We start from the raw sequence: 15710 nt of genomic DNA, 5'->3' as shown, positions 1-15710 counted from the left end.
GAAAGAACCACACACACGGGAGGTTTTTCCCTGTCTTTCCTTCTCTCTGTCCTTGTCCTCTCCAGCACCAATTTGGCCGATTCCAGGTTGTGCGTGTGTGCGGGTGGGGGGGATGTGCAACCAAGATGTTCCGATTTTATTCCTTTCTTCTGGATTTGTTGGAATGACTTCTTTCTTTTTGCACTTTTAAAATTCCGACAGGAACTTTGAACCCAATTTTTGGCGGAGATTATCTTCACGGTTCTACAAACTTGCTTTTTTCGCAACACAATGGCCACAATATCTTTGGCCGCCGCCACAGAGTATGAATTATTAATGGCCGTTTTTCCGGCCCACAAGGCAACACTTTCGCCGTCCAGCCAGAATAAATAGGGCAGCGGCCAATCCCCGATCGAATCCCCCGAACCTTTCCGGAACGGCCCTTCCCGAAACCGACCCTTTTTCCTTTTGCAGCTTTTTTCTTCTTCTTCGGTGGCCAGCAGATTTGCCTCTTCTTCTTGCACTCCACTTTTCGGTTCACCCGCGACGACGACAACCAAGAACAAGAAGACCTCCTCCTCCGCCGACCTTCTGCTCCGGGAGGGCCAACCGGGAAGAAGAAAAGCAGGCCGTGAAATGTCTCCTCTTTTTTTCCTGCACTAGACACTTTTCCTCCCCGAAAATACCCCCGGAACTTACGGAACAACCCCGAATCGACAAGCTTCTTTTCCTTCCGAATTTGTTTGCCTCAAAAACGCTGAATGAATTTCGGCTGAAAACTGCGCCCCGTTTTCAAACACAATACCATTCACAGAGAGTGAAGGAAAAAAAAAACTTGACACACGCCAGAAGGGAAGAATGGAAGCAAAACTACAGCTCGCGCTTCGACATCGCCGCGACGACTGACTGAACTCTGCGTGTGCCTGCTGCTGGAGAGGAGAGAGCAAAAGGGAATAAACTCGCTGAGCTGAAGCAAGGTGATGCGATTTGAAAGGTGGCGAAAAAGAATTTCGCGGTTCTGCAGAAAAAAAAACTTTGCATAAAAAGCATGAGTTTGCAAAGAAACTGCGTTAACCTTCGGGAAGTCAAGTTCGTTAATTCGAACTTGGAATGTGGAATGCTAGCTAAGTTGAACGTATTAGAATTAAAGAAAAAATCAATCGTCAAAACTGAAGGAGCTATTAGACTACGACAAACAAACAAACAAACTCGCAAGCAAACAAACTTTTTGACATTTTGGCAGTTTGCCTGCATTTGTTTACGGAAACGTCAGCCTGCATACATTTGGTTTTGTTATCGGGTTGCCGCACACAAGTTTGCAAGTTTTACAAACTGTCAATCACAAAAAAATGCGAGTTTGTGTGTTTGTTTGCCTAAGTCTAATACCTTCTTGAGTTGTCAATATTATATATATAATGTTTACAATTCGACTTCTTTGTTCGTCGATTTTGACTGACAAAGTCGTTCCAATAAGGCTAGTAGAAATTTTACTTCAGAGGGAAAAATCAGAGGGCAAAAATTTTTTTTTTCAAAAAACTTCAAAATTCGAATTTAAATTTAAGTGCAATCAGTGAAATCAATACATTCCCTGCGTTTAGAATCATTTTTACCATGTCTGGGTTGATTTAAAAATCTTTGGAATTTTTGAAAATTTTCGATGTTTATTATAAAGCTTTCTAGGCCCAGTGAAAAAAATGTAATTTAACCCAAAAATGACGAACTTCTCGTCACAGTGTCATGATGCAAACAATAGAGATCTCCACGGTTTCTCTCACGCACACCATGATTCTGTGTTAGTATTCGTATTGAAAGTATTGTTTTGGTTTTGATCGATTGTAATTGGTTGAATTGGGTACTAAAGCCCTGTGTAAATTTTTATGTACAACGGTAAAAAAACACGATTAAAAACCATTTCTGATCACTTTTTTTCATTTTAATGAATTTTTTTTTTGACAAGACAACATTTTTTCGATGGATCAACTATGGTCCCCTTGGAACGAGCTGTCAAGTAGGAGCTTTTCTGTCAAGAAGGACCGCTAGGTTAATTTATCAAAATTGATTTAAAAATCCATTTTAAACACTTTGCGGTCGTTCAAATGGTCATTGTACTCAGAAAAATAAGCTGTATCGTTATGAGCAATAATATCACAAATTTAAACTTCATTTTAGGACCCAATTCCAAGCAGCTGATTTTGTTTATACTATTTTTACACATACATAGGCAAATCGGGTAGATCAATCGCCTGTAAAAACCAGCTGTTTACCACGTGCTCGTGGTATAACAAAGGACACAGCTGATTTTGACAGACGAATCATTCTGCTCGATTTGCCTATGTATGCGTGTCAATTTTGTTACGAACTAACACACTCGCGCGTGGATATCTCTATGATCGAGCGCCAGCTGTCACAGCCCTGCGAAGTATGTTGGCTGACATATCGGGCGGTCAGTCAAAAAAACCAGCTAGAAGTCGCCTGACAAAAAACTTTAGCTAGAAAGAGATAGGAAATCTGATGTAAACAAACGTCCAGCTGTCATGTAAACATACTTTGAATGTATTAGTAAATTTCTGACTAGAAAGCCTTATTGCAAGAAGTTTGTTTCGCTAAAATTTTTGTTTTCGTCAAATCTTTCAAATGATTGCAAAACAATTGAACTAGTATAAAATGCAAGGTAAAATGAATTTTAAAACACCTTTTCCATGGAAATGTTGAAACTATGGCTTGTTATTTAAATATTTATATTTTTTTTGCCCCAAATCTAAAAATTTAAAAATCTAAGAATCTTAAAATCTAAAAATCTAAAAATCTAAGAATCTAAAAATATAAAAATCTAAAAATCTAAGAATCTAAAAATCTAAAAATCCAAAAATCTAAAAATCTAAAAATCTAAAAATCTAAAAATCTAAAAATCTAAAAATCTAAAAATCTAAAAATCTAAAAATCTAAAAATCTAAAAATCTAAAAATCTAAAAATCTAAAAATCTAAAAATCTAAAAATCTAAAAATCTAAAAATCTAAAAATCTAAAAATCTAAAAATCTAAAAATCTAAAAATCTAAAAATCTAAAAATCTTAAAAATCAAAAAATCTAAAAATCTAAAATTCTAAAAATCTAAAAATCTAAAAATCTAAAAATCTAAAAATCTAAAAATCTAAAAATCTAAAAATCTAAAAATCTAAAAATCTAAAAATCTAAAAATCTAAAAATCTAAAAATTTAAAAATCTAAAAATCTAAAAATCTAAAAATCTAAAAATCTAAAAATCTTAAAGTCTAAAAATCTTAAAATCTAAAAATCTAAAAATCTTTAAAATTCCAAAAATCTTTAAAAATCTAAAAATCTAAAAATATTATGTTTTGATTTTTTTTGTGTTTTGCATTATTTTTATCTATGTATTTCTGTTGCAATTAGTATTTTTGTTCTTATTTTGTATTTTGGATTTTTCTGTGTTTGATGTTTTATTTTTTATTGGCATTTTAGATTTTTTTGAAACTTTAGGATTAACGTTCTCGTCAACTGATGCAGACCCTGGCTGACCTCAGACTAAGTACATGCCCGATTCGATACGTATACACGTTATAAATGGCCTTCCGAATCACATTCCTTGGTTTGTTCCTGAAGAAAAAAAAAACTTTTAAAGGTACACTCATCCCTCATATTCGGAACAGTTTACAGATCGGCCAATGTAAAAAAAAATCGTAACAAATCGATAATTCTCGATTAAATTTTCAAAAGGCCCTATCTGCAAAGGAAACCCATGAGGGATAGGTTGTTTTGAAAATTTAATCTAGAATTGAACTTAATGATTCGCTTTTACCTTCATTTGAAAGCATTTCTTGCGATCTTTCCAATGCTGTATCGAAAAACTGCAAATTTTAACATTTATATCAAGTTTTTGAAGAAAAACTTTGACCCTTGAAATCATGGGGAGCGGCCGTGGCTGACTGGTTACGGTGTTCGCTTTGTAAGCGAATGGTTCTGGGTTCGATTCCCATCTGCTCCCAACGAGAAAGTTAAGAACACATAAATTTGAAATGATGAATATGAACGAAAAATCAAAGTCGCTCGAAGCGGGGTTCGATCCTCCGTCCTTTGGATTGGTAAGCAAAAATGCTAACCACTAGGCCATGACGGCTTGATGAGCGTGGACTGGAATTAGGAATACTGTTACAGAGAGCGAGTTGTGGCGCTATAACCACGGCAAATAGTGTCCAGGGCATTCGTGGAAATACAATAGGGAGATGGCGTCGCTATGTTAAGACCACGTTTTCCACTTTTTCTCATTGAAACCGACTACTTTATCGACCTAATTTTGCTGGGCGAGATAGGACGCCGTCTATTTTAAGACGATGACTCAGCACTTTTACACTCTTGCGCTTAAAAAAAACAGGTGGCAGCACGATGTAACGCCACGTCCCTATGTCCCATCCCAGAGGGTCTCGGAGTACCAAACCTTCTTAGCATGCTGCTCCCTACGAATACAACCAAATTTCGGAGCGTATGGTGGTGTGTCCCCACGCTTCTTCCTCTCCTGTCGATTCAGAATTGTGTTATTGTTCGAACACTCTGTGCTCAAACTCAACCCAATTACGAGTCATCTCTGCGATAAGCGTTAAAGCGATAGGCGCAGCAGGCCTGGCCGCTTTAACGCTTGTGATGTTCCAATGCATTCTAATGCAATGGTGCACTACAAATGTTAATGACAAGAAGCTCGACAAGAAGAGTGCTAGGCGTCATCTAACCTAAGGAACTCTCCTGGATCCCTTCGAAAGATTGGCTGCGCTAGGATCTGATTAGATTAGATTAGATTAGAACAACTTTGACCCTTGAAATCCACAAATTCGAAACACTTTTTTCTTACGGATATAAAAAAAACTTTGGTTCTCTCCATGAGTACATTTCTAGAGTTTTTTTTGATTAGGTCCTATAAACATATGAAAGACAATAGTTTATTGGTCCTTTTCAAAAAAAAACTATTGATTTTTTTTTACAAAATAATGACTTCACGCACTGAAACCATCGTAACTCAAGCTTAGTATTGTTTTATGAATGGTTTGATAACTTTTTTGTGTGAAAATATCATTTAAATTCAGCTGTTCCACAATTGTGGAGGCATAATAACATCCCACAATTGGGTCCTAAAATGAAGCTTAGATTGCTGATATTATTGTTTACAACGATAAAGCCTAGTTCGAACGGGGTGGGTAATTTTTTAGTTTGACACCCCTTTTACACGGTGGTGGTAGTTGATTTATTTCAGGCAGCTTTAACATATATGTCATTAGCTGCCTAACCTTTTACACGGAGTTCACCTCGGAGTTCACACAAGTTACCAAACGTTTGTTTGGATAGTGTGCTTGAGCGCCGTGTAAAAAGTGGCTGTTCGTCACTTTTTAGTTTGACTTTGACCAATCAACGGGGTACAAACTAAAAAAAGTGTCAAACGAAAAAGTGACCAACCACTGGGGGTTGAGTGTAGAGACTATTCGCACCCTAATCGAAAATTATGATTTGCTGAGTTCGTTTTCTTCACTTTTGCATACAAACTTAACGTGTTGTTAGCCTATTGTGTGTGTGTGTGTGTGTGCAACCGACCAAACGGGACCACGCGGTCGCTTCTTACAAATTGAGTTGTTTCCATGTATTTGAGATTTACATTCTATACATGCAAATAACTCGCATAGGCATTTGGATGGTGTTAGCTCTGCCGAGCTTCGGTGACCCATTTCTACGCAGGCTAGCCGTGCGCGAGGTACCTCAGCTTGAATCGACAAGCCCCGCCCTAAAGAACGTTTGTATCAATCGGATTCAAACGTTATTTGGAACTTCTGAACCCTTGTCAAATGGACAAAGACTCAGCACGTATATAGTTTTAGTGGTAACAGTGTTCTTAATTCCAGTCGTAGCTCACCAAGCCGTGATGGCTTAGTGTTTTGCATTTTTGCTTAACAATCTAAAAGGACGGGGGTCGAACCCCGACTAGAGCAACTTTGATTTTTCGTTCATGTTTTGAGCTTCAATTTATATTCAATAAACTTTCTCATTGGGAGCAGATGGGAATCGAACCCAGGACCATTCGCTTACAAAGCGAACAACGTAACCAGTCAGCTACGGCCGCTCCTTTATAGTAAAAATTTGGCGTGGTTTTCTTGAATGATGTGTGCGTATGTCAGAATATATGAAAGAATGGTTGTCTCATAAAAAGAACGAGCTCACCAGATAGCTTCTTTTCAAACGTCTTCAGGAGGCTTCTAACAACAGCAGACACCAGTTTTGCTATGGAAAGCACGAGGCGAAATATGCCGGTCCTCCTTTTCCACCTCTAAACGAACTTGCCACGGCTCTGATTCTTTTTCGCTCGCGAAAAACCTTGACCTTGACCTTGACGGGGACCGTTCACGCTGTGACCGAAGACCGCTTCGCTCTCTGCGCTCGCCACCTTCCCAATTCGGGCCAGGTCCAGCATGCTTCCGGTTGTTGTCTATTTCCCGGTCGAACCCATCACACCCCTGCTCTTCCGGGAAGTTTCGACAGCCACCCTGGAACGAGCACACGTCCTTGACTGAACCGGCCTCCTCCAGCACCGCGATCCATCCAGGCCGGATGTTAGAAAACCGCTTCACTTCCCGACGACTTTAACAAAATTCACTTTTTCTTCAAGACCAATAATTCCAAAGTTAGAAAAAAATGACGCGGAGCGAAAAAACAACGTGTTGTTAGCCTATTTACTAAAAAAATAAAATTAATTCTCGAGTTTTTTTTGAAAAGGTCCTATAAACAAAATTTTTGATTTTTGCTTTTTGGGTGTTTTTAGAACCGCCTTGAGTCAGGGGTATTCAAAAACACCCAAAAAGCAAAAAGTAAAAATTTTGTTTATAGGACCTTTTCAAAAAAAACTCGAGAATTTTAATATTTTTGAGGCAATCATCCAGCAAACATTACCATTTACTATCCCCTCGTTCCAACAATCCTCCTTTTCCATATCCAAGACCCAAACCACCCTTGGCTTCGCTCAACTTCCCTTTTTGTTCCCTTTTTAATTTTCGCTCTCACGCAACTCGCCCGCTCCTGTCAGCGCTGTCAAACGCCACCAAACCAAACCCCAAAACACATCAGCCAGCCAGCCAGTTCAGTTCGCTCGCAGCAGCAGCAGTTTCTTCGCAATCGAATCGAAAAATCCGAAAAAAAAGAAAAAAGGCCAACTCAGGAGGAGAGGAAAAAAGTTAATCATTTTTGCGAGGCTAGACTGCTGCAGCCGCGAAGAAAGAGAGTGTCGAAAAGTGCACCCGATAGTGGTGGAAGGAAGAAATCTGGTCGAAATTATCAAATTAAGAAGAACGGGTGTTTGGAGATCTTAATTGCACGGCAGCTCCCCAGAAAACAGGCCAACCCTCTTCGTTCCGTTTTGGGGGAGTGGAGCCAAGGAGGAGAAGAAGCAAGAGTGTTCAAGAGTGGCTACTTTGTTGAAATTTCCGGAGAAGGAACGACGGGAAAAGTGAAGTGATCAAGGGCAAATCTCGTTCTGCGCGAATTCCGGAGCTCTCCAGACACGGTTCACACCCGCGGGACATCCCCCCGAGAAAGCTGCTGCTGCTCCAACAGGAGGCCTGGAGGCGCGGAGGAGCCGGCGGAGGGTCGGAAAAAAATGTTGACAGAATGGCCCACGCGTCCACGAGCAGTTTACTGAGTTCCGGAATCTCGCGCCGCAACCCGGAGGACGAGTACGAGCTGATCCACAAGATCGGCTCCGGCACGTACGGCGATGTGTACAAGGTAAGTGCGAGAATCCAGCACTTCTGGAAACGATTTGGCCTTGTTACTCGGTCTCGCCCTTTCTCCCAGCACTTTTGATTGTCTTCCTGGTTGTTAAAATTAGAATCGACGTGCAAAGTGTCCCGTGCTCGAGACACTCCCGGGGAACCAGACAACAACTGAGGGAGATAGTGCAGCGTGCTGAAACAGGGTTTTAATTAGCAGCAGTGAATGGCAAATAGCAAGCAAATGAAAAACAGTAAACATGTTTGGCCTCCTCCTCCTCTTGGCTGATTGCGATTTTTGGGATTTCTACGGCGGGGAAGAGGAAAAGTAATGCATGAGTGGAGGAGGCCACACGAGTGCCGTGCCGATGATCGTCCGTGCGTGAGGTGTGAGCTTGGCGCTGTTGGTGCGCCAGACAGGGGTGCCAGATGGCTTAAGCGGACTTAAGTATCATTTCGGCCGAACTTACCTTTTATTTTTGGTTCGGATGAATTATTCATAATTAACAGTAGTTAGTCATTTATATTGCAACGTAAATATTACCTAGACATTGTGTTGACTATGCTGCTGTATGTGCTGATTCACTTGTTTCAAGATTGATCATTATTTGCTTGTGCTGATAACGTTTCTTTCCTACCTAAAGCTACCTTTAAAAAATGTATATAAAGAAATAAAAGAAACTGAACAATTTAAATCTGTTGCAACTCCAACATTTTAAAAATTGTAAATATTACAAGGAGATTAAACATAACCGATCGTAGCTATCACCTAACCGAATTAAAAGTAATTTACCTGAAAGGTAAAATATCGATTATTTGAAACTGGAAATTATACGGCTTTTCTAGCTGAAAGTACCGTAAACTGGGGTGACTTTGATAGCCCGGGGTGACATTGATAGAAATTTGATCTGTCCAGTAATTTTGATACATCCAATGGAACAGTCACATTTTTGCATATATGTTCGATAATAAGTTATCCTTTAATGCTTACATACTCAAAATTTTCTAAAATGTTGAGATATTAATTTGATGGGCATTTCAAAAACCTATCAAAGTCACCCCGGGCTATCAAAGTCACCCCAGTTTACGGTACTTGCACTTGCTAGATAAAGTTTGCAAAATGTAATTTTTAATCATAAAACCGTCTGGAAGAACCCAAAAACTCGTCATTGGCTAAACCAACGTCTATTTCGAAAATGATAAATTTCACAACAATTTCGTAAAAAAAATATTTGGGTGATTGCAACCAGGGCTGCGGAGTCGGGTCATATTTCAAGCGACTCCTACTCCGACTCCGACTCCGGCTTTCTGAGTTAAGCCGACTCCGACTCCGACTCCGGCTCCGGCTTTCCACAAATTGATAACTCCGGCTCCGACTCCGACTCCGGCCTTCCAACTCTAGCCGACTCCGACTCCGACTCCGACTCCAGCTTCCCACAAATTGTTGACTCCGGCTCCGACTCCGACTCCGACACCTAATCTGTATTTAAAATATTTTAAAAATTTGAATTAATCACATCACTCACATTTCAGTTCACACTTGCGCGAATACTGGGGTTATTTATGTTCAGGGTGTTTAACAAAATTATATATACGAATTATGTATATTAACAGAATGATATGGAACCATACTAAGCTTGATAGATAAGACACACTTAGTGTTCGTTGTTCTATGTTACATGTTTTCAGCCTTATTGAAACAAAAATCATAAATATCTTCAGATTTAAACGCATTTTCAGCACAACAATTTTCTAAATAAATTTAAATTTTGTTGTTTGAAAAATTGGAACTTTTTATTTAACTACTTTAAATTTACATTAATTTTTTAAAGTTTATATGCTAGCTACACTAATTTTTAACTGTACTTTTTTAAAAGAAATATTAAACAAAAGTTAGCCTTCATGATCGAATTTACATATAATATCAATTTGCATAATTTTAGGCTGAATTTTTAAAGAAACACAGTAATTATCAAAGATACGCTGGTTTTGAAGTAGATAATTTTCAAAGTCACTATTGTTTAAAGCTCTTTTGAATTTATTTCAGAGGACGTACATGGAAATTGTGAGATCCAGCCCAGTACACACTTTAAACATATAAATCATGAGAAAATTCTAATATTTTTCTAAATATATCACCCCGACTTAAGGAATTAAAAAAAATAAACTTGTTCAACGATATTATTTAAGGATCTACTACACGCAAACATTTTTTGCTTCGAGTTTTTTACGGAAATTTTTATAACTCTGAATGGAAAACAGTTAGAGTCCCACTTTTTGTATTAAGTCCTGTAGAAAAGTTATGCAAAGTTAACAAGACCTAAACTGATCTGATTGTTTCAATAGTTTCTTCAAAAAGCAAAAAAAAAAACTTGCGAAAATTTTGTTAACTTTGCATAAAATTTCTACAGGACCTAATACAAAAAGTGTGACTCTAACTGTTTTCTTTTCAGAGTTATGACAATTTCCGTAAAAAAGTAGAAGCAAACAATGTTCGCGTGTAGTGGATCCTTAAGGATCAACACTTTAAGAAAAATTGTAAACATTGAGGTAATCGATATATCTAATAAATTCAATGATTATTTTAAAATTAGTTGCTACTTATTTTCGATATTTTTTGTTTGTTTCAAATGTTTTCAGCACGACACTTTGATTTATTTTTATTTACATACAAAATGAGCATGTTGCGTTCCAAGTAGTAGATTGATGTAATAGTTGATAATTTATTAGTAGACTAATAATGTAAATTTTACAAATGTTACATATTATTTTTTTCGTTAAGTACTGATAGTGAACCTTTATTATCCTATTAACAAAAAGGATCAACTTAAAACCTTAGCAATTCTATGGTAATATATTGACATTTAGTTGTATTAAAAGTTTGCAAAATTAAGTTTAGATAAGTTTTATATAGAATTTCCAGGACTTATATAAACTTTTATACTAAGTAGTTAGTAAACTTTATACTCAATCCAAATTATTTTTTAATCGGACAAACATGCCTATTTGGAGTTGGGAGGCTGGATTTATGGTGATTTGCCAACAAATAACTCTATTTATGTTAATTTTTCGAAAGGTGTACAAACTTTTTTTTGTACCTTTTTTGATTTTTGTAATAGTAGGTATTTGTTATAGAACTTTTTATAGAAATCATCTTTTCATGAGCTTTTTGTAGCAAAATGTTCGGCATGAGTTTCTGAACAAAACGTAGTACTAGGTTTTTGTCAAACTTTAAATTGTTTACATGTTTGATCACAAAATGTGCATATGGCCCAAGAGGTGTAAATACTTTTTTTACATACTGTAAATACAAGCAAAAAGAGACAGTAAAGATTCATTTTAATATGTTTTAATTTTTTTACTACACAGCCACAATTGTTTACTATTTTATGAGTTATGACACTATAGTATAGTGTATACAAACATTGACAAGAGAGGATTAACAGATTATAATTCTGTGATCTTAGTGAAATAACACAATAAGAGCTTTCCAATCACAATAAAAATGCTTCGAAAACATCATGACATCTGATAAATATCTTGATCCAAAAAATAAATTGATTATAAAAATGTCAACGCAGTGCACGCGATTCAATAAATAAATTTAAAAAAATGGGAATCAACCTGAATTATAACAAATATTGAACAATAAATAAGTTCATAAATTATATTAAATATTTTGATAACTCCGACTCCAGCTCCGACTCCGGGTCTATCAGAAATTTACGACTCCGGCTCCGACTCCGACTCCAGCTCATAAAATTTAGCCGACTCCGGCTCCGACTCCGACTCCAGCTATTCGAGTTTTGACGACTCCGACTCCGACTCCGACTCCAGGTCCCCAAAAAGACCCGACTCCACCGACTCCGGCTCCGACTCCGACTCCGACTCCACAGCCCTGATTGCAACTGATCACAAAAGATTCGGAAATGATGTATTTTACATCGCCGGTATTTTGATTTCAGTGGTTTTTGACGTTGTCCATGCAAAAAAAAAATCGAGCTTTTTCACATAGGCGTCATCCATAAAGTATGAAGCCAAAAATACAAAAATTAAAAACTGGCGATTTTTTATATGGTTTTAGACAAAAGATCATAAAAACCTCTTGAAAAAAAAGAAAAAAAGAAAAAAAACGCTAAAAGATTTATAACCTTAGACAGCTTTACATATTTTTATCTTTTACAACATCAATTTTATGTTATTTCTTTGAAAATATCAATTTATATTTATTCAGTTTTTGCTGATTTCGTCTTTTTTCTGTTTTTGCGCGTGGCGTGTCGAAAAACTCAGTTTTTATTTTCAAAAAATCATATCTCGGAAACGTACGGTTGGACATCGCCAGTTTTTAAATATTTTATGTGAAATTTGCCAAGGAATCCGATAAAAATATTTTCAGACATAGGCTCTTTGGTCCAGACACGGTCAAAACGCCATTTTAAGTTTTCATACGACTTTTTCAAATGTTAAACTAGATTTTTGAAACTTTTTACTATTTTTCTCAAAAAGTCAAACTCACCTTTCTTTTGCGTCTAACACAGATAAAATCGAATGAAATGACGCGGAGATATGATTTTTGCGAAAAATTACGAAAATTGCCATTTTTTGAACCGCCCTAGCACGATGTAGGTCACCCTAATGGGCAAACAAAAAAATACGGGACTAATTATTTTGGCCAAGGAACCCCCAGAAAAATGTTGAGCCCGATCGGAGAACTTTTTTTTCGGTTTAGGCTCTTTTCAAATGCAATTGCTGATAGTTTTCTCAAGTTAATTGAAGTAAAAATGCTTAGGTTTCGTTTGATTTAATTTTCTATTCTATTTGTTTTTTTTTAATTGAGCAGATTTTTTTTTCACAGCCAGGGAATGAATCGCAGAAAAATCTTTTTCACTTGCTTTCTTTCTTCTTCCGCGAAAGAGAGAGATAGAGAGAGAGAGAGAGAGAGAGAGAGAGAGAGAGAGAGAGAGAGAAAAGCGAAACACACGAAAGAAAATCGCTCCAAAACTATTTCAAAAAAAAAATCAGTTGAAGATTTTCTGTGATTTTTCCTGTTAGCACCACTTAAATTAATTTATTTCATTTTGTTTACATACATTGTTCATCTACGAAAAGTTACATGCCATTTTTCGACATGTCACGTTACACCTACAGTTGTAGTAGTGAAATCGGTGTTCCGCCGAATAATCCAGATGCTGATTTTTTTTGGGTTCATTTTACCGATATTTCTAGCGCGAGAGAGAGAGGAGCGTCATGTTCCCCCCCTCAACGATTTTCGTTTGATAAAAATTATTCCATCGCTGTTCACAACAAACATTTGGAAAATAACTTAGGAACAGTAACAAGGAAAATATCTACTTCAATGGATAGGTTGTTCATAAATTGTAAAACGTTTTTCGCCAAGATACAGCATTGAGAAATATCGTGACCAGTGTTGCAAATGAGTGGTAGAAGAAGCTATCTTTCGAATCTTTCGAAAGTTTCGATAATCTCTGCACCAAAACATCAGAGAGTATAGCGACCGTCACTATAGCTTGTGAGATCTCTACTTGAGCAACTCTCTGCGAAATCGGTCGATTTCGACCATTTTTATTTTCGGGACCATCCACAAACCACGTGGACACTTTTTTTGGTACTCTCAACCCACCCCCCCCCCCCCCCCCTCGTGGACAATTGTCCATACAAAAAAAAATCTTTTTTGTATGGAGCGTGGACAATCAATTTTTCAATTTTAAAACATAAATCATTCGTAAAATTTTCCGATCTCCTCGAAAAATGGCTCTCTATGGCTCAAAAATTGCGGGTTGTTGTCCCCTTAAACATATAAAAAAATCTCGAAAATCAAAAAAAATACGTATTTTGGGAAATTGAGTTTTTGATTAGAAAATTCACTCAAAAGTTACAGTTGTTTGAATATTTACGTACCATTCTTGTATGGACAGCAGCCAAAATTGTATGGAGACTTGTATGGGTGAACCAATGACACAGCTTCATTAGTCATAAGGAAGGCCCCCACAAAGTTTAAGCCAAATAAAAAAATACAAATAAAATCCATTTCCGTTTTTGGTAGAGAATTGCTAACTTGTGTCTCGTGATTCCCAGCGATGGCATTCTCTCTCAATCACTTCTCCCCTTTTCCTCGACTATGCGCTCTCGCCGCTTAGTTTCTCAATCTCCCCGAAAACTGTGCACCCTTGCCAAAAATCATGATTTTCTGAGTTTAATATCCCACTTTTCATACGATTTTTTCAGTTCAGGTACTACAACCATAAAAATAGTTATAAGCGTTGAACTGAAAAATTCGTATGAAAAGTGGGATATTGAACTCAAAAAATCATGAGTTTTGGTTAGGGTGTAATGAAATAACCGTTGGACTGCGCTTGCGAAATTGGTTTTGTGACGACTTTTCTGGTTAAACTCTGTTGCGGTTGGATGATCGTGAAAGCGGGAATGAGAGAGAAAAGGAGAATGTCAAACGCGAGTGTGTAAACACAAAAACGTGTTCGGCACTGAGAGTATCAATACGGAGAGAAGAGCAGTTGTATTTCGGGTTATTCACGCGTGATAATTGTAGTTGCTGACAGCTGATACTTTGATATTTTTTCAACCCTGTTCGTGAAGTTGCAATGCAAGGAAACAACTTTTTTTTGTAAATGGCTGCGTCTTGGTCTGCGTTGTAACGTCACGAAATGTAAAGCAGGTGCAAAACAACAGCTTTACCAACCAAAAACCTATTATGGCATTCGATTAATCGAATCATGAACAAAAAAATGTTTTTCGTATTTTTTAATTTTCTTGCTTTTAACATCAAATTCGAATTCTGTGGCACTATTTTAGTCAAATTTGAGTAACAATTTTACTAGATTTACTCTACAATGTAGACAATATACTATGAAGGTAGACTGTAGAGTCTACATTACTGAACTATCTTTATTTTCATACAACTTGGGATGAATATATAAAGTACAGCACTAAACTGTAAATGTTTAGGTTTGCGAAAGATATTTATATTTTTTCAAATGACACACGATGCAACCCACATAGAAGTGCTAAAGCAGAGGACCACTGGTTTACATTGTCGTTGATGTCGTGATTTTGATAGTTTAATCAATTCTAGATCATCAGTTTTAAAAATTCACCCAGCTCACCTGCTGGCATCCCTGGCCAACCCACGTGCGTGTGCGATGCACGGCACCAACCTGCCAGTCCCAGGCAACACCACACACTTTGGACTACACTAATAATAATAATGCAGTTTGAAAGTGCATTTTCATTTTCATTTCATTTGCCGTCCCGTCGTCGTCGTCATTGTCGTAATAGTTTGTCATTTTCGCTAGAAGTGACCTCGTTTCACCGCAAAAATTTGGCATTGCTTGCTCGTCGTCGTTTTTCGGTTCAGAACTTGTCACCTTTTTGCCTAGTTCCTAGTCCCGCGAGGGGCCTCTTTGTGCGGAGTTCGACCGACGACGGGAGGATTTATTTATCACATGACTGATAAGGGAATTATTATTTATTTTTGCACGAGCGTTCGTTTAGCTTGGCGAGCAGCAACACCGCGGAAGGGGAACTCTGCATTGACTTTGTCTACCTTTTTCTGCTGGTGGCGGCCAGCAGGCAGCTGAGCCGGGGTTGGGTTGAGATATTGGGTGGAATGTAACGCCCTGGTCAAACCAAGGGGGGGGGGGGGTGGTAAAAGTACAGTGGCAGTGCATTCCGCGCTTGTCCATGAGCCACAAGCACAGCCCACACACACGAAAGAGGTAATTTGAAATCGATTGTTTTCGATTTTATGACCATCCACTAATTTCGGATTGAAGGTGGCGGCATGCCATCGTCGGCGTCGTTGTCGGTCTTTGGCACGCCGGTTGGTTGGTTGGTGTGTTTAGGAAATATGTACTATTTATTTTGGTTTCCTCGACGAGGTGCCTTCCACCGAAAAACTAACCCACCTTGAGGCTACAGCAGTGGTGGTGGTTTGGTG

The 15710-nt window shown here is 37.8% G+C and overlaps 2 protein-coding genes across 13 annotated transcripts in view; one reads left to right on the top strand and one right to left on the bottom strand.

The window, feature by feature from the left end:
- LOC120428521 (protein enabled) overlaps positions 1-892 on the bottom strand; it is a 62453-nt gene extending 61561 nt beyond the window's left edge. For all 6 annotated transcript variants that reach the window (XM_052706978.1, XM_039593545.2, XM_039593544.2 and 3 more), the window contains exon 1: positions 679-892. The gene's annotated coding sequence lies outside the window, so the exon portion shown is untranslated. The remainder of the gene's footprint in view (positions 1-678) is intronic.
- A 6181-nt stretch (positions 893-7073) lies between these two features.
- The window catches only part of LOC120428515 (mitogen-activated protein kinase kinase kinase kinase 3), a 33603-nt gene continuing 24966 nt past the window's right edge, over positions 7074-15710 (top strand). For 5 of the 7 annotated variants that reach the window (XM_039593535.2, XM_039593530.2, XM_039593534.2 and 2 more), the window contains exon 1: positions 7075-7751. In XM_039593535.2, the coding sequence (XP_039449469.1) occupies positions 7635-7751 (117 nt within the window). In that variant the 5' untranslated portion in view covers positions 7075-7634. Of the gene's footprint in view, positions 7752-15710 lie in introns of all 7 variants that reach the window. The other 2 variants (XM_039593533.2, XM_039593532.2) reach the window with 1 other exon arrangement.

This window comes from Culex pipiens, chromosome 2, assembly GCF_016801865.2.
Source record: "Culex pipiens pallens isolate TS chromosome 2, TS_CPP_V2, whole genome shotgun sequence".
Classification (NCBI taxonomy): domain Eukaryota; kingdom Metazoa; phylum Arthropoda; class Insecta; order Diptera; family Culicidae; genus Culex; species Culex pipiens.
This window is presented reverse-complemented; position numbering and strand designations above follow the sequence as displayed.